This window comes from Drosophila bipectinata, chromosome 3R, assembly GCF_030179905.1.
Source record: "Drosophila bipectinata strain 14024-0381.07 chromosome 3R, DbipHiC1v2, whole genome shotgun sequence".
NCBI lineage: Eukaryota > Metazoa > Arthropoda > Insecta > Diptera > Drosophilidae > Drosophila > Drosophila bipectinata.
This window is the reverse complement of record NC_091739.1, coordinates 8,323,147-8,344,372: the sequence shown is the minus strand read 5'-3', so window position 1 is coordinate 8,344,372 and position 21,226 is coordinate 8,323,147. Positions and strand designations below refer to the sequence as shown.

At 42.5% G+C, this 21,226-nt stretch overlaps 2 protein-coding genes across 3 annotated transcripts; one reads left to right on the top strand and one right to left on the bottom strand.

Moving 5' to 3' along the window:
* Positions 1 to 4,419: 4,419 nt before the first annotated feature.
* On the bottom strand, positions 4,420 to 7,641 carry LOC108128585 (uncharacterized). The gene is made up of 4 exons (XM_017246262.3): positions 7,342 to 7,641; positions 7,170 to 7,238; positions 5,943 to 6,065; positions 4,420 to 5,888 (listed from the first exon to the last, which is right to left on the bottom strand). The coding sequence occupies exons 1-4, from the start codon at positions 7,537 to 7,539 to the stop codon at positions 4,860 to 4,862; spliced, it is 1,419 nt and encodes a 472-aa protein (XP_017101751.2). The 5' UTR covers positions 7,540 to 7,641; the 3' UTR covers positions 4,420 to 4,859.
* Positions 7,642 to 9,595: 1,954 nt separating this feature from the next.
* On the top strand, positions 9,596 to 20,423 carry LOC108128934 (uncharacterized). Of its 2 annotated transcripts, none has more exons than XM_017246819.3 (5): positions 9,596 to 9,739; positions 12,357 to 12,676; positions 13,948 to 14,037; positions 17,327 to 17,498; positions 18,879 to 20,423. In XM_017246819.3, the coding sequence occupies exons 2-5, from the start codon at positions 12,362 to 12,364 to the stop codon at positions 20,120 to 20,122; spliced, it is 1,821 nt and encodes a 606-aa protein (XP_017102308.2). In that variant the 5' UTR covers positions 9,596 to 9,739; positions 12,357 to 12,361; the 3' UTR covers positions 20,123 to 20,423. The 2 variants fall into 2 exon arrangements, with proteins under 2 accessions (XP_017102308.2, XP_070138042.1); XM_070281941.1 differs by lacking the exon at positions 9,596 to 9,739 and adding an exon at positions 10,539 to 10,604.
* The last annotated feature ends 803 nt before the right edge of the window (positions 20,424 to 21,226 follow it).

Sequence of the window (21,226 nt, the reverse complement as noted above, 5' to 3'; positions counted from 1 at the left end):
CTTCACCGCTGCCCCGCTCGCTTCTGTTTTCGCTGTTGAACTACAGCCCTAAAATGCTTAGGGGTTGGAGTGGGCGGCTCGCCGGCTCTGCCAGCCAGGCTGCACTATGCATTTAAAAATACTGCAAGTGTGCCAGTTAATATGCAGACCGACACGGGTCTTCATTACAGCCCACAAACACAGACAGGCATACCCTGACACACACCCTAACACACACACACTCGGAACAACAGGGACACCGTCAACAAAATAAAAAACAAAAATGTAAAGCAATTAAAAGCAGCCCAGCAGAACACAACGGAATATACCACATAAAACATGAGCAAGGCATGATTTTGACTTTTTTTCTTGCCAAAGTACTTTCTAGTCTTCAGGCCAAGGATGATGGTTTAAAAAGATGCTATTACCTACTTATATTAAATTATATTAAAAAGTCAATACATTTAATCCAATATGGCATTAATTTAAAAATTATACCATGTTTTTCCTTGATTTATAATGTTTTAAGTTGTATATTAAATTAATTGTCTTCGAAAATGGTCCCCTAAATATTCAATATAATGTATATTTTTACTCACCTTAATTACTAACATTTTAATAGAATCAATATACCTTTTCTCTACCGCCAATTACTGGGCATCTGAATCACTGTGGACTGCCTGCTGGGGGCTACAAGTGGTCATTGGCTGGTTCCTGGTGCTTTTTGCACTCCGGATTTTAGTTGCTCCCGAAAAATGAGAATTTTTTTTTGTTTTTTCGTTTGAGGTTAAAGTGCAAAAATTGTGCAGAACTGGCACACACAATGTGGCATGGCCAGCTAAATATTTACAAGCTCAACGAACACACCCGCAAAACAAAAAGCACAGACAACACCACTCAGACACACGCTCCCACACTTTAGGGGGGCGGTGGAGTTTTATGAAAATGGCCGCTGCTGTACCCGCATGTGGCTGAGTAATTGTTATGCCAAAGTCGCGCTCACAATTTATTTTTGTTAATCAGTAAGCCCCCCGTTCCGGCGGCCACGCCCACTTTGCTGCACACGCGTGGCAAGTGGCAACAATTCGACAATTATGTGGCATTTCCATTGCAGCCTTTGCCACGTTCGTTTTTATTTTAATTAAAAACTTCCCCTTGGTGAGCGAAAAGGATGCAAAAAGCGACGACCAGGTTCCTGGGTTCTCACACCTGCCTGCAGGCTGCCGAGTTCCCCCTAGCTCCAACCATGTGTTAGAATTTTTGATATTTATGGGCCGCGGCTGGAGGTTCTAGCAAAGGGGCCGCGGCCGGGACAGGGACTAGCTTTGGTGGCCAGTGGGAAAGTTACAGTCGGATAAGCATCTGCACCGCTGCAGCTGTTGTGGCTCAGATTTTCGGTGCGTTGGGACGGTTTGGTTCACAATTATGCAAATCGAAAGATCGCCACACAGCGATATCCTAAAATTCCATGCATTTACAATTTTCTAATCAATGGAATTTTAATTTTAATTTCCCGCTCTCGCTCTGCCGGCTGTGGTGTGGTTTGGTTATGGTACGGTGCGGTGCAAATGTATCTTTGCCACTTTTGTGGCCTGAAAATTGTTTAATTTGCTGGTCACTACCAGAAGCATAAATTCAAGGTCTTCTCCTTTTCCGATTAAATGAACGCGATGTATCAATTAATTCAATCTCAGTGTGAAATGTGTCACTCACATGTCGCGACGTCGTTTTGTTGCCTATTTACAGGCGCCGCCGACACGAATGCGAATCGCATATTCATTTTAATTTAATCAGGCTCCGAGGGGAGCGGCTTGTTGGTTCGGACATCGCTCAACCGTAATTAAGTTTCTTTGCAGCGGTCAGGAGCTCTGAGGGGAAAAAAAATCACAAATATAATGGGGAAAATTTAATAAATCAGACAAATATGCGCACCGTATTTTGCAGAGTGGCAAGCCCGTAGTGCGACTAATGCAATAAAAGATGTCCGCAGCACGTTTTTTAATATTTAATTAAATAAATAATTCCCATTTGGTAGTCGAGTCGACATCTCAAATATTTGAATGCGAGAATTTAAATATGAAAATACTTTGCACGCAGCATGCTGAATATTGAAAGCTGAATAGCGGAATTCTCTTTGCATTTCCGGTGGCGGCGGCGACTCGTCAAAAAGTTTCCAGTCATCTGCTGTTGCAACAGGAGTTGCATGCATGAATCATCATGGGTGGCCCCAAAGTTTTCCCTCAGAGTAATTAGAAGACTTAGTCCCCTGCCAAGGGGACTCAGTCAGACTGCTTAAAATGCTCTTTTGGCGTTAAATTTATGACAACCGCACATGCTGTTTGCCAGCTGAAACAATAACAATAACAGCCCGCCAGGCTCTGGCCAAAGGCATGCAACAACAAAGGTCCTACACCGTTGGATGGTAGGGAGGAGATCGCAGGAGGGGGCGATGCCAGAATGCTCGTTAGAAAGTTTCTAAGGTTGCGGCCGCACACGAAACAGCTGCGCCGCCAAAAGGAAAGGATTCTCCAAATTGTTGCACGCTTTCCTTCGCTTCAGGGCGGTCACATTGTTGCTAAGCTATACGAAAAAACACTAGAAAAAATTAAAGATTTTTAAACAGACAACTTAACCTTAACCTAATACTTACCCTATAAATAATATTGCGATTTTGAGCTTCATTACGGTTAAAAAAATGTCACTAATGCAATAATTTACATTAAGCTCTGACAAAAAGTTTTAAAATTTTTTAAAGAGAATATTTGATATTAAAGAACAATATTTGTTATCTTTTTCTTTATTCAGTTTTGTCAGTGCACTTACAGTGTGCTGCTGTTGGCCGATAAGCTACGCAGACTCAAACTCAAACTTAAACTCAAACGCATACTCATTCGCCGTGTGGTGCACTGACGTGACCTCCAGTGGTGCAGCAAGTGCTCGAAAGTGGGCGTGGCAGCGAAATTTCTAGCTCCAAAGTGAATTTATTGTTTTGCCCATTACCACTTAGCGAACCCTTGCTGCAGCATGCCCCAAAAGTTGGCCCAAAGAGCCGTTTATTTTGACGCAAGCCAGCAACTTCAACTTTCTGCTCTACCAGCTCGACCAAGGATGCAAATTGGAAGCTCACAATACGTTACCATCTGAAGTCCTGTTTATCCAAGGAAAATTGTACTCGATAATGAGGGCTTCAAATTAATTAAATAACCAATGGATCGCTACCATCGCCATCACGTTTCAAATTATTCAGAAGGAGGAAGAACTGGTACACTTGTCGCGGCTTTTGCTCCGATTTCTTTCCATCTCCACAGCGCGAAATTAATTGCAGCGCACCGCCGCGTTTCACGTGGAGAAGCACTTGTTACGGTTGCCATTAGCGGTGCCATCATCGGCCCTCGAAATAGCTGTAATTTCCAATAGATAATGAAATGCAATTAGAAAGTGTGCGGCTTACATATACACACCTCTGAGTCGGAAAAAACTTGTGCAAAACGCAACAATAACAGCAATTTTAACTGATTTTCCCACCCACTGCTATAAACGTTAGGCTACACTTACAATTTTTTAAGATTACTAAAAACTGATTAAATATTAACTTATTTCTATAAATTCTATTGCTATATTGGCCGCTTAAAAGTGAGTCTGCTTTTAGGCTTTTGCCTTTAAGTTGTCATAATTTACATAATTTTTTCTGGTGCATTGGCTGAGTGTATAATAGCGCATAGAAGTTTGTAATTAAAGTTTGCCGAGGCTTCCAGGTGACGACTACGGCACCACGGGATACGGCCGGCCATCCGCACAATACTGCACCAGCAAATCAATTTCCGCATCGCACTGGCAACCGGACCCGGGCCGGATCCGGTCCACAGGCTATGCTCTCTGGACTTGGACTTGGTCTTCGGCTCCTGCTCCGGCTCCTGCTATGGGCTTTGTCGGAGCGATCAACAATGCAGAAAATAAAATTCAATTAACGCGCTTAAATTAAACTGCCACTTCCTGTTTTGATGACATTTTCATAGCAGCCCGGCCCCGTAGAAGCAGCGGGAGGCCTGCTGCTGGGAAAAGAATGCGGTTGCCGTATGGACGGAGGATCCAAAGGATGCCTGTTGCTGGCGTTGTTTACTCCACCGTCTGACAGGCTTCTTTTAGCGCCTTGCATCAATATTAAATGGTAAATGCCGGACATAATGGCTGTCCAACTGCGGCTGTCATTATAGTTGCTCCTGGGAAGGGATCAGAGACAAGTCCTCTGATAAATAAAGCTCATTACGAGCGCGTCCAACATCCTTTACTGTAATGATTGACCCGCAACTGGGAATGACAGTCATAATAGCCAGAGCACCGTAAAAAAGGGCTATGTTTTTAATCAAAAATAAAGAGTTTGTAAATTAGTAAAAATTCATTTAAATTGTCAGAAAAAAATAACTTATAAGGACATAAAATGGATTTTTATTTTATTAAGTGTCAATGTAGTCGATTTATTTTTTTCCATGTGTCTCTAATGCACGCATCCATCAAATGGACTTCTATTGTCGACCAGACCGAGGTTCATTATCGAGGAGCACAACCCCGAAGCCAAATGACACAAAGTCATTGGACCGTTCAGGAGTGATTAAATTAAAAGTCCTCTTGGTCGAGCTTCTTCCTTCAGCGAGGAATAGTTCTGTCTGCAGTTCACAGAGGGCAGTCAGCTCGGGTGCAACTTGTTTGCATCTTCGTTTGCATCTATTCAATTCCATCGTCATTTCGTTTCCTTACGCGATAAGCAACTTTGGCAAAGCAACTGGCATTTAATTTAATTAGTAACTTGAAAGGGATTGAGTGGGTAGGGGTGTGAGGCGGCACTGATAAGAGAATGCCATTGATTGAGTTGTTGGCGGAGCTCAAAGCAAACGGAAAGCGGATTTATAGCAGCAGTTCTGGTGGAGGTCCGGCTGCTCCTTTTGATGATCATGGGGCTCCAGTTGGCAGGGACATCGGTAGAGCAGCGAGGCGGCCGGCTTAGTTTGGACAACCTGCTTCAGCTGCGTCAAGTCCCCGACTTGGCCGACAGGAGGTATGTCCCCGGGAGATTCATTGACGGGCCGGCTCTTGCCCACAAAGAGCAGGCTATCCGAGAGGGGGCGTGGCTTGCAAATGGTGGATGGGGTAGATGTTGCAGATGCAGTCGAGGATGTGACTGAGTTGTGGCTTCTGTCCGAATTCGATTCCTCGCCATCGTCCTCGTTTGGCTTAACTGCCGCCGTCGTCCGCTGTAAATCATTCGTCGAGAGTGAAAGATGCTCTGGCCCCCTCCCGTCAAGTGCGGAATGCATGGTTGTTGCCGCTGTCTGCTGTCCTTCTGTCAGAGGCGATATGTCCGGGGAAACTGATGGCATCGTTTCACGCGACGACACCCTCAAGCCATCCGTAGAGCTGGTGCGCAGCAAAGTGGCGGCATTCGAGGGCGAGAGATTGTCCATCGAGTAGGCCCGTCCCTCTAGGAGCTTGGTTAGGAACTTGTTTGTGGGCAGCACCGGCTTCCGTTTCCGCCAGGTGTCCTGTCCGGCTGCCACCTGCTGTTGCTGCTGCTGATTCTGATGCTGCAATTGCCCGTGGGCAGGGCGTGTGATCCCTGAAAAAAGTTTGTGGCGCAGCTTATCCTCTGAGCGACACATCTCGAAGGCGTTGGCGACGGTCAGATGGATCTGCTCGGCCAGCAGGGCGCGGCGGGGTGTGTAGAAATCGCGGCAGACAGGACAGCGCTCGGAGCGAATGCGGCAATCGACGCAGAGTAGGTGTCCGTTCTGACATTGCATTGCCGGCGGAGCGATGGTGATGTTGCACACGGGACACTCCACCAGTCGCAGGATGCTCTCCACGACGAGAGAGAGGCGTCGCAGACTTGTGGGCATTGGTGCACAGCAAATGCTCTGAAATGTTTGTTTTATTTACAATTAATTTAATAAATCGTACGAATTTTTTACATTTTTATCACAGTCCTTTTCACAGCCACTGTTCCAACAGAGAATAGTAACGGCGTCCTTTTGGCTTTTCACTATTTTGGCGATTTCAGCCACTCGTAAACCCAAGACATCGTGCCCGTTGACCTGTAATGTTAATGCTCACATTACGTATACGTAATACATTTATTAAGTATACGCACTGGTTAACGAGAAGATAAAACGGCTTGAGACCTTGACATAAAAAAGGTTTTATATTTATAATATTGCTCAGCTGTTAAAACTTAATAGCTTAGTTAAAGACACTTAGAATTAAACAAATAAAAACATAAACATACTCTTTAATTTTTAACTGCTTGCTCACACTGCTTGATTATGTTAATAACAGAACTGTTAAATGCTTGAGGCTAAGAACCGGCTAGTCGCGGCTGCAAGTTTCTTGCCTTTTGGCTTTGTTAGTTTTCAATATTTACTTTGCGTTAATTAATTTGTTCCATATGATATTTACTAGGCTTGCTTATAGTGACTCTTGCATACGCCAGCTGTTTTTCAGAACATGTGTTGTTTCCCGGCAAAATCACTCAATGCATTTAAGTTTTGCTGTTTTGCTCTCACAAGCTAGCAATATTCAAAAAAGAATAACAAATGCAAAGCGATTTCAAAGTTCAGGGCTAAGTATACAGTTCAAGTTTCATAGAATCGTTAATAACAACTGTCAATTCCATTTTCTAATTAAATTATAATATTTAAAATCTTTCTTTTGATCTTTTTTTGTTATCAGATATTTAGTTTAATAAAACAAATTATTATCTATCCAATTTTGATTACTTGATTACAATTTGATTACTTTTCCTACACCCTATTAGTCATTAATATCTTTTTTGGGTCGATGGGGAATTTACCAAAACCCATTTATTTGAAAAGTAACTTTTCCACGCTGATAAGAAATTTAAAAAAAAAAATTCCACTTTCTGTGGGATATCCAATTCTTCTGCTCCGAACAGGTGTACTCTAATTATAGCTGGTTCTTTGAAATTTTTGATTTTGAAATCTAAGCTCATCCCTTTTTGCTAAACCTATTTATAAAAAGTCGGAGGTAATAGTAGAAAGCCTACTGCGTTTCATGTATTTTTCCCATTTGCGGGAACTGCTTGGCGTGTTTTTCTCAGTTACGAGAACTGCCAGCCGACTCCAGTTGCCAGTTGGTAGTGGGCTTGTCTGTGGCAACCTGGTAATTGGACGCGGACTTACCTCCAGAACACAGTCGCCGGGTCTGAGGCCGCAAAGCGCCGCCGGGGTGCCAGCTGCCACCTCGCATACCTGTCGGTGGGTGGAATGGGGATGGGATGGGATATCGCTTTAGCACGAAAGAAACTGAAACAGAAACTATTGTTCTGTTTTGTTTTGGTTTTTTCTTTGTTACCCAGGGATAGGGGTCCCACTTGGTGCGGGTCAGATGGAATCCGTAATTCTCGATGCTGGGGGCGGCACGGGGAATCCTCAGTAACCGCACGGTAGAAGCAGATGAGCTGGAATCGGCACTATCATCACCTTCTTCTCCGCCATCGACGGGCGGTACCCGAAAGCCATTCATTAGTTTTCGACACTGGGCTTGCTTCATTTTGGCTGGAAAAACTCACGTTGCAGACCTCTTTAAAAAACCCGATAAAGAGCGTTAAAATAAAGCGTGTATATCTTGCGGGAGACGTGTTCAACGGGCGCTCTCGCTTGGCAAACTGTTTTTCGTGTGAGTTTTTTTTTAGCCGAGTGAGTGCCGCATGCTCTGTCAGCTGAAAAGTTGCCGAGTGCTTTGGGCCGACGCAATCGGCTACGACAAACATTTTGGCCACAGCTTTTGGTGAGCTCACAGCATCACCTGTATCACAAGCCCCTGGCCCCCGTCCTCTTTGGCCAGTATTTGGCCATCTGCGGCGATGTTGTAAGTCAACGGCGCCAAAATGTTTCTGAGACCAGGGCCAGATTCGCTTCTGATCCGCTGACACCGGTTGAGATGTGTGCCCGCCTTTGGGGATAAGTAAATATTTGATCTTTTGCCTCGTAGCGGGACTTAGATGTTTTTTTGGTGCGCTAACAAATGCAGAATGAGTCATAATTAGCAGTCTAAGAAGATAAGTAAATAGTGAAAAAGCTTATCAGATACTTAGATACTTTGTTGGTACTTCTAAATATTTTTGTGACGTTAATAAAATGAACAACAACCCATGTTTTAGCTACTGGGGGTATAGGCACTCATAACTAAATAGTTTACAAATTTGATCAGAAACCGCCATTTAGCCATAACGTAAATGTAACTTAATCAGTTTAATTCTGTGGTGTTTATACTAAAAGTTTTTCGACTTTGTAATTAAGTTTGAAAATAAATAGCTTTATTTTTCAGCCTAATTGCGTTTGGCCAGCGCCAAATGGCTAAATACATTGTCACCGGTCACCGAGTGTGAACCAGTGAACCAAAATATTATTATTTGAAATACCGAAGAAATTAAAACAACAAACATGACAGTATATGAAGGTGTCAGGCCACGATAAACATACACAATGGGGCCCTAAATAAATAACGAGCCTAAACCAGCTCGTCCATTAACCCTAACAATGATAACTAATGGAAATTGGCAGCTGACAAATGGATTTGGCATTGCTACTTGCACCAAAACCATCGACACGGCAATCGCATTGGCCCATTTGACTTTCGCTTTTTGTTGTATTTTGATTTTTGTTTTAGCTTTTGTAGGTTTTACGTTTTTGTTTTTTGCCTTGTTTGATTGCCATTGAGGAGGTAATTTCTGTTTGGCGCTAAGCGGCCTGGGACATGAAGCATTGCCTCCGCAAATAACATTGAAATTGGTAATTTCATTTAATTTTTGCGCCCTGCCAAGTGACCCTGGTGGCTAGGGGTATGGGTATTGTGTGTGATTTCGCTTCGGCTTTTCAATTGCGAGTTCAATTAGATTTTGTTGAATTTATTTGTGCAATTGGTTGTTAGTGCGGCTGGCGGCGGTTGGAATAAAGTGGCCGACAGAAGCATTCGGCAGCCGAGAGCCGTCAGCATTGTCAAAATTAACAAATACTTACCAAGCCAATAACATTAAATTTCATGTTTCTCGAACGCCCACCCCCTAATCCTCTGAACGGCGCAGAGGCAATTGACTTTTATTAATCGGTTGGCAATTAGGTCTGGCCCAAAGGCAAATGGCCAAATTCAAGTGCAGTCACGCAAGCCGTCATTGACCATTCTTTTGGCTCAGTTTACAAATTGTATTTCATTTGTATATTACCTTAAATATATACATTATATATGTATATTTCTACATTATATGAATGCATATATGTACATATATGCATATATTTTATTAAAATGTATTTTTCAACTTTGAAGTCATTATTATATACATGTATCTTTTTTTCCTTTCTTAGATTATTAAAAAAGGATTTATTAAAACACTAAAAGTCTCAAATAAGATATTATTAATTTTAAACAATAATTTTTATTGGCCTTTCAAAAAACTGTTTAAAAGCTCGCCCTCTTAGACTCAAAGCTTCGACAACAGGCGGCGCTGCTGTTCGGCTCAAAGCCCGGTTTAAGCCAAGTCTGTTGGTCAGCTGTGCAGAAAACGCTTGTCAGTTTCTAACCAGCTCGCAGCCAGTGCGCAAGCGCCGCAAGTTCCGCCAGCAGACGCGAAGTGCGAAGTGCCGGCGCCACGATAAGCCATCAAAATTAAGCCATTTGGCTTGGCTAACGCGCAAAGAGCCGCCCAGCGGAGCGAAGAGTTGTGAAAATTGATTTCCCAGCGAGTCCAAAAACGGTGTGTAATTATTAACAAAGCGTACGAGAAACCTTGGTGTAAACAATATGATTCTCTAATGGGCCATATGACCTTACGATTACCCAAAAAGCCCTGCTGGGCCTGGCCCGAGTTCAGTTTCTTAATGTTGTGTTAGGTCAAGGCAGCTACCGACTTAGATTCCCCTTTCAAAAAATAATAATAACACATTGAAACGCGGAAGTGTAACGCACAATTATAAACGCATTTCGCATAATTAAAGCCGTAAAACAAGTTTGCTTCTATTTGAGTTTTCATTTCCTATTTGCTAAGCAAACAAACGGGTCTAAATTCAATTAGAAACGCGTCGAGATCGGCGCATAAATCATACGCATGCGCAATGCTTGCGCAAAAATTTTGTGAAATTGTGTGTGCGAAATCCAAAATAAACGAGAGTCAAAAATCCACAACAAAATTGTCTGTAACAGCGACTCACGCCCAATTGGGAATTTACACAGTAACACCAGCTCCCAGGCTGCTAATTGTAGTGGCTAAAAAGAGAGGGGCACTGAGGGGGAGACAGAGATGCAGCAACGTCAATGGCGCATGCGCAACAGTTTTGCCGCTTTGGGGTTTCTGGGTCTCTGTATCTGGGCCTGGCTTTGCTGTTTCGCTTGCGGTTTCTTTCGTACGATCGTGTAATTGTGACGCAATATTCGTGCGAGTTTGTTTTAGTTTCGCTCCGCCAGCGCTAGTACACTGAAAACGAAAACGAAAGCACCAAAAAGCCAGTGCAGCGAGCAATGCAATGCTAGGCAGCACATCCAGTTAGTTGCAATTCACACGCGCCTGTGCTCAGTTCGCTTCCGATCAAAGGAAAACTGCGATTTTAAAAGGAAACTTTACGGTAATAATGTGGCAATTAATTAATCGAGTTAGGTCTGCATTGGAGCGTTACTAGAGCCTCTGTTGGGCAATTGTTTCGTCCGGTGCCGCGCTTCATTGACTTTGGCCCGAAACAATTATAATCTCTGTGTTCTGGCTATATCGGTGGCTAGGTGGCTTTATCTTCGTTCGGCTTATGTGGGCGCAGCAATATAAAAATAATTAAATCTGCCTTTTTTTATTGAAAAAGTAAACTGTAATGAAAACACACATAACTGAATAGTGGCCAGACGCGAATGAATCGAGTTTAATTGCTGCCGCGGCCCCAGTTCAACTTATTGTTTAATAATTTATTTGCTTTTGCTGTGCCCACTTCACTTCGTCGACGTCATAGCGACTTCATGGTCAATGTCAGTAAGAAGTGTAGTGAAGTGAAGTGATCTGAACAAGTTTGCCGCACTTGTATCTGTATCTCAGTACCTGTATCCGCGTGCGTAGACAGAGGAAACGATAGATATTCAATCTCTGGCCAAGTAGAAGCTTTATGTCTAGGAAAGAATCACGTTGAGAATCTTCTCAACTGACAGATTCTGACGCAATTTATTTCGATTTCGATTGGTTCTGACACTAGCAATGACTAAGCCAAAGAATTCAGTTCCTTTAACATTTGGTACTGTCTCTGGGCAATACTGTACTCGTTTAACATATAGCACTCCACTCCCAACTCGATTGCAAGTTCCGGCTCGGGGGCTTAATTGATTTTTCGCTCGGCGTTCAAACTTTGCAAAGAAACCCTTTTGGTTTTTTTTTGCAAAACAAACTTTTGATTTATGTGCGCAAATTTTACGCTCGGCGAACGTGGCGTATGCGTAATTACGACCACTTGGCACAAAAGTTTCGAGGGCCCGAGCGCTTGCTAATTAATTGGGCTTCGACGCAGCTGCCGAAAGGTGAAAGAATAGCCCACAGAAAGGTGCAAATGAGTCAAGTGGCAAAATCTGAGCTGGCAGCCCCACTCGCTCCCATCTACACGCATAATGTATGCGACTGTGTGTACGTGATGGGCATGCCGAGCGAAGTCAAGAAAGGACACGCCCCCTTCGGCATCGAAATAAAACAGTTTGGCACCATTTTTCAAAGCCAAATACACGCATGGAGCTTTCTGTGTGTGTTTTGGCCAGGTAATTAGATGTGGATGGGGGGCGTCGGCCATATAGGGTGTGAGTTATCTGCCAGACGCCTCAAGTGTTGAAAATTGGGCAAATTTATGTTGGCCTGCTTAACGTGAGTGTGTGCCCTTGGTCCAGACATAAATTCCATGAAATGCCTACAACGTGCGACCTTGAAGATTCCAGGTATCTGGGCCAGATTAAATGTGCCACAACTCAAGGAACTAGTAGCATATCTTTGGCAGTATAATTTTTTTCTAATTAATTTTTTCAATTCTTTAAAAGATTTTATAGGGATTTTTTAGGGATGGAAAAGTGGAAAAGGACCAAATCTTTGCCAATAATTTTTCGATCCCTGAAAGGAATACCGTAACCGATTTATAGATGGATTCCGCACCAATCTGCATTATCATCTGCATTAAGCACAAAATATATTTTCGATTTTATGTGAATTCTTTTGGAGGATCCCTTTCAAAAATGGGGAAATCGCATGAAAAGAAAATGTGGATCCCCGTGAAAGCTTCATTTTTGTTAATAATTAATTGAATAAATAAACCATTTTTAGATTTATTCTTTTTAATAGTATATTCGTGCTTTATTTATAGCTAATATGCTTCAACTATGCACCATCTATGCCTGTGCCAATGGCACCCTTGGCTTGAACTTGAGTCGTGCCCCCTGGGACCCGTACCCGTGGGTCAGCGGGGTGCAGGAAAAGTCAAGTGCGGAGCGGGGAGGTGTTCGAATGGGTGATACGCTCCTGGAGCTGAACGGAGCCGATGTTCTCGGCCTAAGGATCAGCGAGCTGGCCAGCCGGCTGCAGGAGCACTGGCAGAGCGGGGCGGAGCACGTGACGATGACAATGTGGCGTCAACAGGCGACCAGTTCTCTAAACGAGGATTCTGCGGAGGCAGCACATGCTGTGGTAAGTGCTTCATACATGTATTGGTGGCTCTGGGGACGGTGAATAATTGACGGTTTGCTCAGAGTACTTGCCACTGATTTGGTGGCGGTTAAATGGGGCATTGTCATAGACAAGAGCATGCAAGTGCAGTTGTGGCTTCTCGTGATGCCGTTGTTCATGTGCCACATAGCGTTACATAATGCTGATTGGCTTAATGACTGCCGATGTGGCCCAGTAATTAGACGCTGAAGCTTGGTCCACTTGCTTTGTGGGCTTAGAGCCGGCAATTGCAGTTTCTTAGTCACTACCAAGGTTGATGGTCATGCACAAAAAAACGAAAGCTCCTGCCAATTACCTTTTTGCATCATGCTTAATCATTAGCCGGCCATAAAATAATATTTATGGATTCTAACATACTGATTAGTAATAGAAAAATTATAGTCTGTGGCAGTAAAGTTGGCAACATTTAAAATGAAAATGTGACTGTCCACATGTAGTGTAAGTAATTTAAGAACAAAATAAATAAATAATGAGTTGAGGAAATAATCACATAAACAGTCAGGTATAATATTCAATGAAGCAAGGTGTTGGGCCATGCACAGGATTTTACCTGAAGACCGTCAGGTGTTTATCCAGCGACCAGAAGGTGTTTATTTTATTAAATGCAATCGAATTGAACTAACGTAATTTCATCCCTGACACTGCGCTTACTTTATTGCAATTAACTTGAGTCAAAGCCCTCAAAAAGGACTGACGAAATATTAGCCCCAGACTGGAACTCATACGAACACCTGGCTTGCACGAAATTTCCATTTCAATCACTGCTGAAGGCAATGCATCAGCACCAGAATAAACATCGGCAGGCTCAAAGTGTGTCGCTCCTGTAGCTGTATCTTCATGTTCAGGCGAATCTGTATCTGTTAGCTTGACCCGTGAAACAGATTAAATTTGCAACACAGCTCAGGCGATGGTCATAATGCGTCTTCCGAATGCAGACGCCCTTTGAACGGAAGTACCAACACGTCACTGCTCGTTTTCATAATCGAATTCAAATTGAATGAAAATCGGCTTAAATAGGGAGCCTTTCATATGCACTGTTGCGTAAATTATTTACATTCAATCAGATCTGTTCCCCCCAATGTTTGTCACGCAAAAATTTAAATATGATTAAATGCAGGTGTCGGATGCGATTGATTTAATTTCGCAGAAGTGTGTTTCGCAAAACCTTGAAGTGAAAATTAAAAGCTTAAATTAACCATTGTTTTTCCTTTATTTCTTATTTGTAATTGCAGCAGCATGGAATTAATCAACAATCGCTGCAAAAGTTTGCAACATGCCTGCAACATATTTCCCAATTACTGGAGTGTCCTGTGTGCCTTGAGGTAAGTTGGGCGATGCGGGAGGTTGGATACAGTACGTACAGAGTGGCTGTGTGGTTGAGTAGGGATGCTGGGCCTCAAGGGAAACCTACAGCTAGCCGCCTGCATGTGAATTGCATATCGATGAGGCTAACTGGGGATGGCTTTAGTTTTAGTTCGTCATTATCTAACTCAGCTGGGCTCGAACTCGCCAGAAACTTGGCTCACCAGTTGCCCCTTGTTTGCCTTTGTGAGCAGCAGTTGGCCGTTTCTACTTCAACACGGCTAAAAATCTTACAATAAGATAATAAATCCTTAAATTAAACAAAGAAATATATATTTTTTGTTGGTTTATTATTTTCAATTAAAGTTCTTTTAAATTCAATTGTCAATATTATTTATTGCCAAATTCTGAATTTATTTGAGAGCCATTTTATTTCGCTGCTTCTACAATTTCAGTGGCATTGATAGTCGCAGTGCCACTCTCTTCTTCCGGGCCTGCGTTGATTTTGCAGCGCAAGTTTGTTGCTAATCACTTGACTGTATATAAAGTTTGCAACGACGGGGCTGCCAGTGATTGCGTGCCCCTTGCCCCCACTGCCCTACTATCCGGCTGCCCCTCCCTGCCGGATTTTTATTCCCTCCCAGGTATGCCAGGCTTGTTGACTCAATTACTCAAACGACGCACATGGCCCAATCTGCCTCTCGGACCCATGTTGCCGGTTAATAGCCGTCGGTTATGTTGCTGGGCCAAGTTTTCAATTTTTTTTTTGTGTTCCAGCCTCTATGCTTGCTGACTTTATTTTGTCCTATATTCGATGGCAGGGTTTTTGATAAATGTTTGCCCTGGCATGTGATTTGATTAGTTTTGTAAAATATATGTGTACGTGCATATATGTATAAGGGGAATGTGATTGATTATGTCGTTTAAAAATCAAATATTGACGATTAGTGTGTGCAAGTGTCGTTGCTTCAGCGTCGGAAGTCAGGCTGAATAATCGTGTCAATCGCCTGCGGGCCCGGCTTCTGTTTTTTCAACATATTTGTACGTATGTATGTCTGATGTTGCCAAGCTCATCGGGCATTTAAATTAAAGCTGGTGACGAGGTCCGGGCTTTAAATTTATTTATACCCAGCTTGTCAGCAAAAACATAAATTTAATTAATTAGACAAGATAAACAGGGAGGAGACGGTGGTCGGTGAGCTAGTCGGTCAGCCGGTCGGTCGCTCGGTCACCCACTCCGGCCATTTAAAATGTAAAGTTATTTTCAAATGAAATTCTCGCCTGCAGTGCTGGAGTGTCAGTGTGTAAACATAAATTAAGCATGTGCAGGCCACCCGGAGAAGCAGTAAAAGCAAGAGCTCTAGGACCAGCACCAGCACCAGCAAGGACATAGCCTGGTGGTAGTCATGCTGTAACGCCTCCCACAGAGCAGCTTGAACTCCACTTGCAGCTGCACTGAATAATTTGTTTATTAACCCAAAATCAGTTTATGCCGGATACTTTCCCTCTCGCTCTCGCCAACTCTAGGTTCGGAAAGCCTGTCTCTTTCTGTCCTGCGGCTTAGTTGCTGGAGAGTCCTTCAGATTTGGGCATTATTACTGAGGCACGAAGCTGGCATTATATTGTATTATGAGCATATCCTGAATGCTTTTCCATCTCTTTCGTTATGCATGCAAGGATGCGTGTGTGTACGGGCGTGTATGGGTGTTTGCTGGTATTTATGTATGCAAACACGAACACAAGTCCATTAAGTTATTAAGGGATTTTGTTTTGCTAGATTTCCAATAGATGTGCATTCTCGATTCCCTTCAATGCTAATCGCCTGCATTAGTCTCCGGCTCTCCGCTCGCCTGGATGAGGATTTGCCACATCCTGGCCTTGTTTGGCATTAAATCGGGCATGAAATAGTTTTTGTTTCATTTAAATATGCATAAATTTGCAGGCCATTTGATTTTCATAAATCAGACAAACAAACAATGGAGTGGACGAGTCGCCTAATCTTTGGTTTGATCTTTGATGGATATATTATTAATTTATTTTGGTAGATTACTATCGGCCGTGTGGTCTGGGCATTAACCTAAACGTTTTCTTAAATCCGAATCGAGGAGATATTTTCCAATATGCCTAAAAGCATGCAACTCCAATTCATAGACTGCCGTGCGATACTTGCAGAAAGGTGGCTGGGGGACGTTCGGTCATTTCCGTTTCCACTTCAACCATTTTGTTTTCGCTCAGCTGCATTTAATTGATTTCTGTCACTAATTGGCGTCTTTGTTTATGCATGCAAGAGTATTAAAATTAAAAGCATTTGCTCGTGCCATCTAAGCCAATTAGTAACAATAATAGACGAACAGCATTAAAAGTATTTGCCACATCTGTTCAATTCTTAAATACCTCATGTTTTTTTTGTTCATATAATATGTGTTTCTATGCACAAAGGAGCCTTCAATGCCAATTTTCCTTAATTTTAAAAGATATGTAGCTCAAGAAGAAGTTGAAGCTTTTTTACTCGCCCAGATTGCAATCCAATTGTATTACATTTGTAATACTTCAATTGCATTTTTACCAAATCATAGCAAAAAGTTCGGGAGCTGAACGCCAGAAATTGTTTCTTTATTTCGGTCGTAGAAAATTTATGTTTGTCTGCATATTTACAACAGTTTTTGCCCATTGAGAGTGGAGGTAGAAAAAGCATCATCCCAATTTCGATACATATTCCTCCGTCTGCTCCGTCAGTCTATCCGATTGCCAGTGTTATTCGTGTTCACATTTTGTATTTTATTTTTATGTTTTATTCTGATTCCCTCCTGTTTTTGAGTTTTTGTGAGCGGGCAGTCAGCTTCAAATGCGCAAAAGTATTTTGCTGCGCATCAAATACAGTTGTATTATTTTAAATCCGCTTGCAATATTTTCAATTTGATTTTCAATTTAAATGGAAAGCTTCCTGCGCTCCCTATATAATACATTTTTCATTTCAATGCGGCCACACCATGGACCATGGCAGCGACAGAAAATATGTTTTTTGGCTCAAAGCTCGAGGATTGCCACTGCATTTTCGGCAAAGACCAAACCATAATCAAATTTCGTTGATGTTTCTGAATTAACTAAATGTTACTTACAACAAGTCTAAAAAGATTTTATTTAAATCCAATTAAGATAATTCAAAGAAATTAGATCTTTTGGAAATTCTTAGTTTTTGCATTGTTGCACTCTCTGAACAATTATTCATTTTAATTAATTTAATATACAATTATTTTCTTGCAATTCTCGGGTTTCTTTGCATCTTTTGTTGTTCCCCGTGGAAATCAGGTCATCAAACCACCTGGCTGGCAGTGCTGCAACGGACACGTGCTCTGCAATAATTGTCGTAGTCGCTCAGTAAAGTGCCCAGTTTGCCGGGTTCCTTTGGGACCGCGAGGTCGCTGTCTACTCTCCGATAAATTATTCACCCTGCTGGCCGAGAGCTTTCCCTGCGATGGAGGTAAGAGTAGCACTTAAATAAATTTCTAAAAATATTTTTGTTTATTTTTAGGTATAGAAAGAAACTTGTATAATCTGCATTAAATTATAGACAAATAACAAGTCACTTTTGAAACGAAATACTATTATCTGCCAACAAAACATTATTCGCCCGAGAGTGTACTCATTTTTCTTGGCATTATTAAAGCGCCCTAAAAATAGCTGATACCTACACCTACGCCATGCTGAAATGTATATCCTGCTATTGGCAACATCCTGAGCCAAGACGTCATTTACTTTGGCCAAAAAGTTTCCAGCTACAGCGGCAAGTGTCAATGTTTCACTTAAATCTCAGCCGAAAGGCGGCGCAAATGAAAGAAAAATGCGTCAAGACGCGGAAAAGGAAAACGAAGCCGGGTCAAGAGTGCTTGAAATTGAGCGCAATGGCTCATCTTCTCTTGTTGTTCTTTTTATGGCATAATTATGTAACATAAATTGCTAAAGTTTTTCGCGCTCTATGCCGTTGCTGTTGCCATCTTGCTGGCATTGCGTTACATATTGTGTTGTAGATGCCGCTGTTGCTGTATCCTTTGTAGTTGGTGTTGGTGTTGCTGTTCTTAGCTGCTTTCGTTTAAAGTTTAGCCGACCTTGTTGCCATTTTCAATCTGTGTCCGCCAACTTAACTTCGAGTGAAGTTTACAGCGTAGGTAACAAGCAGCAACAGAATGTTCTGCCGTTGTCTGCATTTGCTTTTACTTGGTCTTGTTTTTCTTTTTTTTTTTATATATATTTTTTTTTTTTTACTTTTTTTTTGAGATTTTTCTTGGCCACGTTTGCTTTTGTTTTTCTTAGCTTATTCTGTGCTTAGTACATTTTTATTGCTTCTACATTAAGTGTGCATTCTTTATGTTTCGCCAAGATTTTTCTAGCTGGCTCTCATATTTATACATATAGAGTATATGTATCTGGAAGCTACGGGGAAATTTATTTACTTTTTTCTATTTTCATTTGCTACTTAAACTTCTTGGTAGTTTCTTTTCAAGAGGTTAGTGGGGGGTCTTTGAGGAAACCCTAACGAGCACAAATGGACAATTCTAACTAGAGGAAAACTTGTGAGATTCTAGCCATCAACAGTTGTGCGTAACAATAAATAGTGACGGGATGTAGCCGGTACTATTAAGGCCTTAAATAATCAAACCAGTGATTAAATTTAAATTAAATTAGTAACATAATGATATTAAAAATTTATACACGTTTAAATTTTCAGCTTTATATTTTTCTCCATTTAGAAAGCTTTCAGGACTTAAGATATCTTCATAGAATTGTATCCTTTTATATTTTATAGCTTATCCAGTGCCTTGGGATTGTCATCATTGCTGATGTTTTTCTTGGCTCTTTGCAGGGAAAACCAACAAGGTGACCACAGCCCAGGGCCATGCCAAACTGAGCAGCGTCAACAAGTGCACAAATGAATATCATAATCAACCAAAAATGGCGCTGGCCAAGTCAAATTCTGGCCAAAAGAAATGCGGCAAGCAAATCTCCAGGCAGCTGCAATTGCAGTTGCAGGGAAATGGCCAAACCGCTCGACTTCCAGGTGCTGTCACCGAAAATAGCAACAACCACAGTGAAACCCCCGTGGGGAGAAAAGGTCAGGAGGCGGCACTGTTGATAAAAGTGCAGCACCAGTACCAGGAGAACTCACGGGAGGAGCTAGAAGCGGAGGAAGAGGAGACGCTGGAGGAGAGCAACAATATGCTCGTTAAACCAAAGTTAAAGTTGAGCAAGAAAAGTTGGCGGATTACAGGGCAAGATCAAGACGGATTGCGCTGCAATGAAGTTGCCACCATAAATAATGGACACCAGACGACGACAACGACGACGGCGTTGTCTGTGGGTGAGCAGGTGAACCAAAACCAGTACCAGGAGCAGCGAGACTTCGGGTCTCAAAATTATCATTGCCCTACTGGGAAATCATGCAGCTACCAGCAGAAACTGGCCAACAAATTGTCAACAGTCGGGCAGAAGGCCACCACCGCAGAAGCAGCAGCAGCTCGGGGTGCCAAAAGTGCAGATGGCGCCTTATCAACAGGGAGCCATAAACAGGCGCCAGCATCCGGCGTAAATCAGGATGCCGCGGATGCTGCAGATGGTGTGGATGCTGCGGATGCCGCGGGGTCGGGCGTGTCATCAATAAACTGGCAGCACCGGGAGTGGCAGCTACTGAGCCACCTCAGTGCCGAGCACCGCCTGGCCGTGGTCCACTTCTATGGCACGTTCGGTCAGCGGCTGAACGTGCAACCTCAACAAATGAGTGTAGCCTGCCTCCGGCTGAGCGAGCAGCCACTTTCCAAAGACCTCGTGGAAGTGCACACATTTTTCTTGGCTGTCATAGAGATCGGCGGTGATGAGGCGGCGCTCTTCCTGTGGCAGCTGGACAGGCCAGGTCAGAACCAGAAGCCACTTTACGAGACTGTCATCGAAACAGAATGCGGAGGCGTCAAGTGGTTCGGACCTGTACAGTCGCTCCGGCGCAGTTGGCCGGAAATAAGGGAATCCGGCGAGTTCCTTCGGTGGCGAAATTCGGGACTATGCCCAAGCACTGCGTTTAATGTGACAGTAAAAAGTAGATCGCTACTTTCCTAATTGTTTTATATATAAAATATTGTGAATAATATCAAATCCCTTAGAAAAATTTGCAAGAAAATTATCGTAATCAATTGGAACTGATTTTGTTAAATGTTGCTTTTGTCACCCTCGCCTTAAGACTGGCTCCAAAGTATTGTATTGAATAATTTGTAGCTCCTAGATAGCCTTAAAGATTTATGTTTATTTTAATTTTAAGTGATTGCCTGGCTCCTGTGCACGTTGAACACCTGCTAATCGGAGCAAACCAAAAGTTTGCAAAAAACCAGATCAATAAAAAGTGAAATCGGAATCAACTCATGGTAGCTGTATGCTTTGTAAATTGTATTTGTACTTTTTTATGGCTGGTCAGTGTTTCAGCGGGTGTTTGATCGAAAAATGCAAAACACAGTTTGGAAATGTGTTTAATATGCAATATTTTTAATTAATAAAAACATTTAGAAAAGTGCTGTTCTGGCAGTTTGAAAGTCGCGCCTTCCAAACACCAACAGTTTTAATATGCGGGTATGATGCAGCCGTAATACCCTAGGATTGAAATAACCAGACTGTTGTGACACTTTCCATTGTTTTCGGGGCATGCTTTCTGTTGCAGGAGTATTAAAAAGTTTCAATGATCAAACGGTGATATGTTGTGGAGTTGAAAAATAATTTTGTTATTGGTGCGGCGCGGCCCACGCATCAGCATGACCCTGCATCGCGGGTAACTAGCGGTTGTCTGTTTGCTGCCTCCTGATAATTGACTTGCATGCAAATTAATGTTTTTTACCTCTCGGCCTGCGTGGGGGCGTAAATTGGTGGCCTGTCGGACAAACTGCAAACACGGCCATTGCTGGAGTCCGTCATTTTCATCAACGCCCCGCCATGAATAAATCTCGCCGCCATCGATGTTTACTATATTTAAGGAAAAAATTCCAATTTGATACAACAAAAATCACTGCACTGAAATGAATGCACGACTGTGTGTCTGTATCAAATAAATAAAGCAACATTTATGTCACCTTTTTATAATACTTTTTTCTCAACTATTTTTTGGTTTTGCGCCATTTTGCAATTGTAGCCTTTCCACACTATCGCCTGTTTGTTTTTGATGAGCCATCACCATTG

Coding starts and splice junctions, on each gene's coding strand:
- LOC108128585 (XM_017246262.3), bottom strand. CDS start 7,539: ATGAAGCAAGCCCAGTGTCGAAAACTAATGAATGGCTTTCGGGTACCG. Junction 6,066..7,169: donor CCGGCGACTGTGTTCTGGAG/GTAAGTCCGCGT, acceptor TTAACATTACAG/GTCAACGGGCACGATGTCTT. Junction 5,889..5,942: donor AAAAGGACTGTGATAAAAAT/GTAAAAAATTCG, acceptor CAAACATTTCAG/AGCATTTGCTGTGCACCAAT.
- LOC108128934 (XM_017246819.3), top strand. CDS start 12,362: ATGCTTCAACTATGCACCATCTATGCCTGTGCCAATGGCACCCTTGGC. Junction 14,038..17,326: donor AGTGTCCTGTGTGCCTTGAG/GTAAGTTGGGCG, acceptor CGTGGAAATCAG/GTCATCAAACCACCTGGCTG. Junction 17,499..18,878: donor GAGCTTTCCCTGCGATGGAG/GTAAGAGTAGCA, acceptor GGCTCTTTGCAG/GGAAAACCAACAAGGTGACC.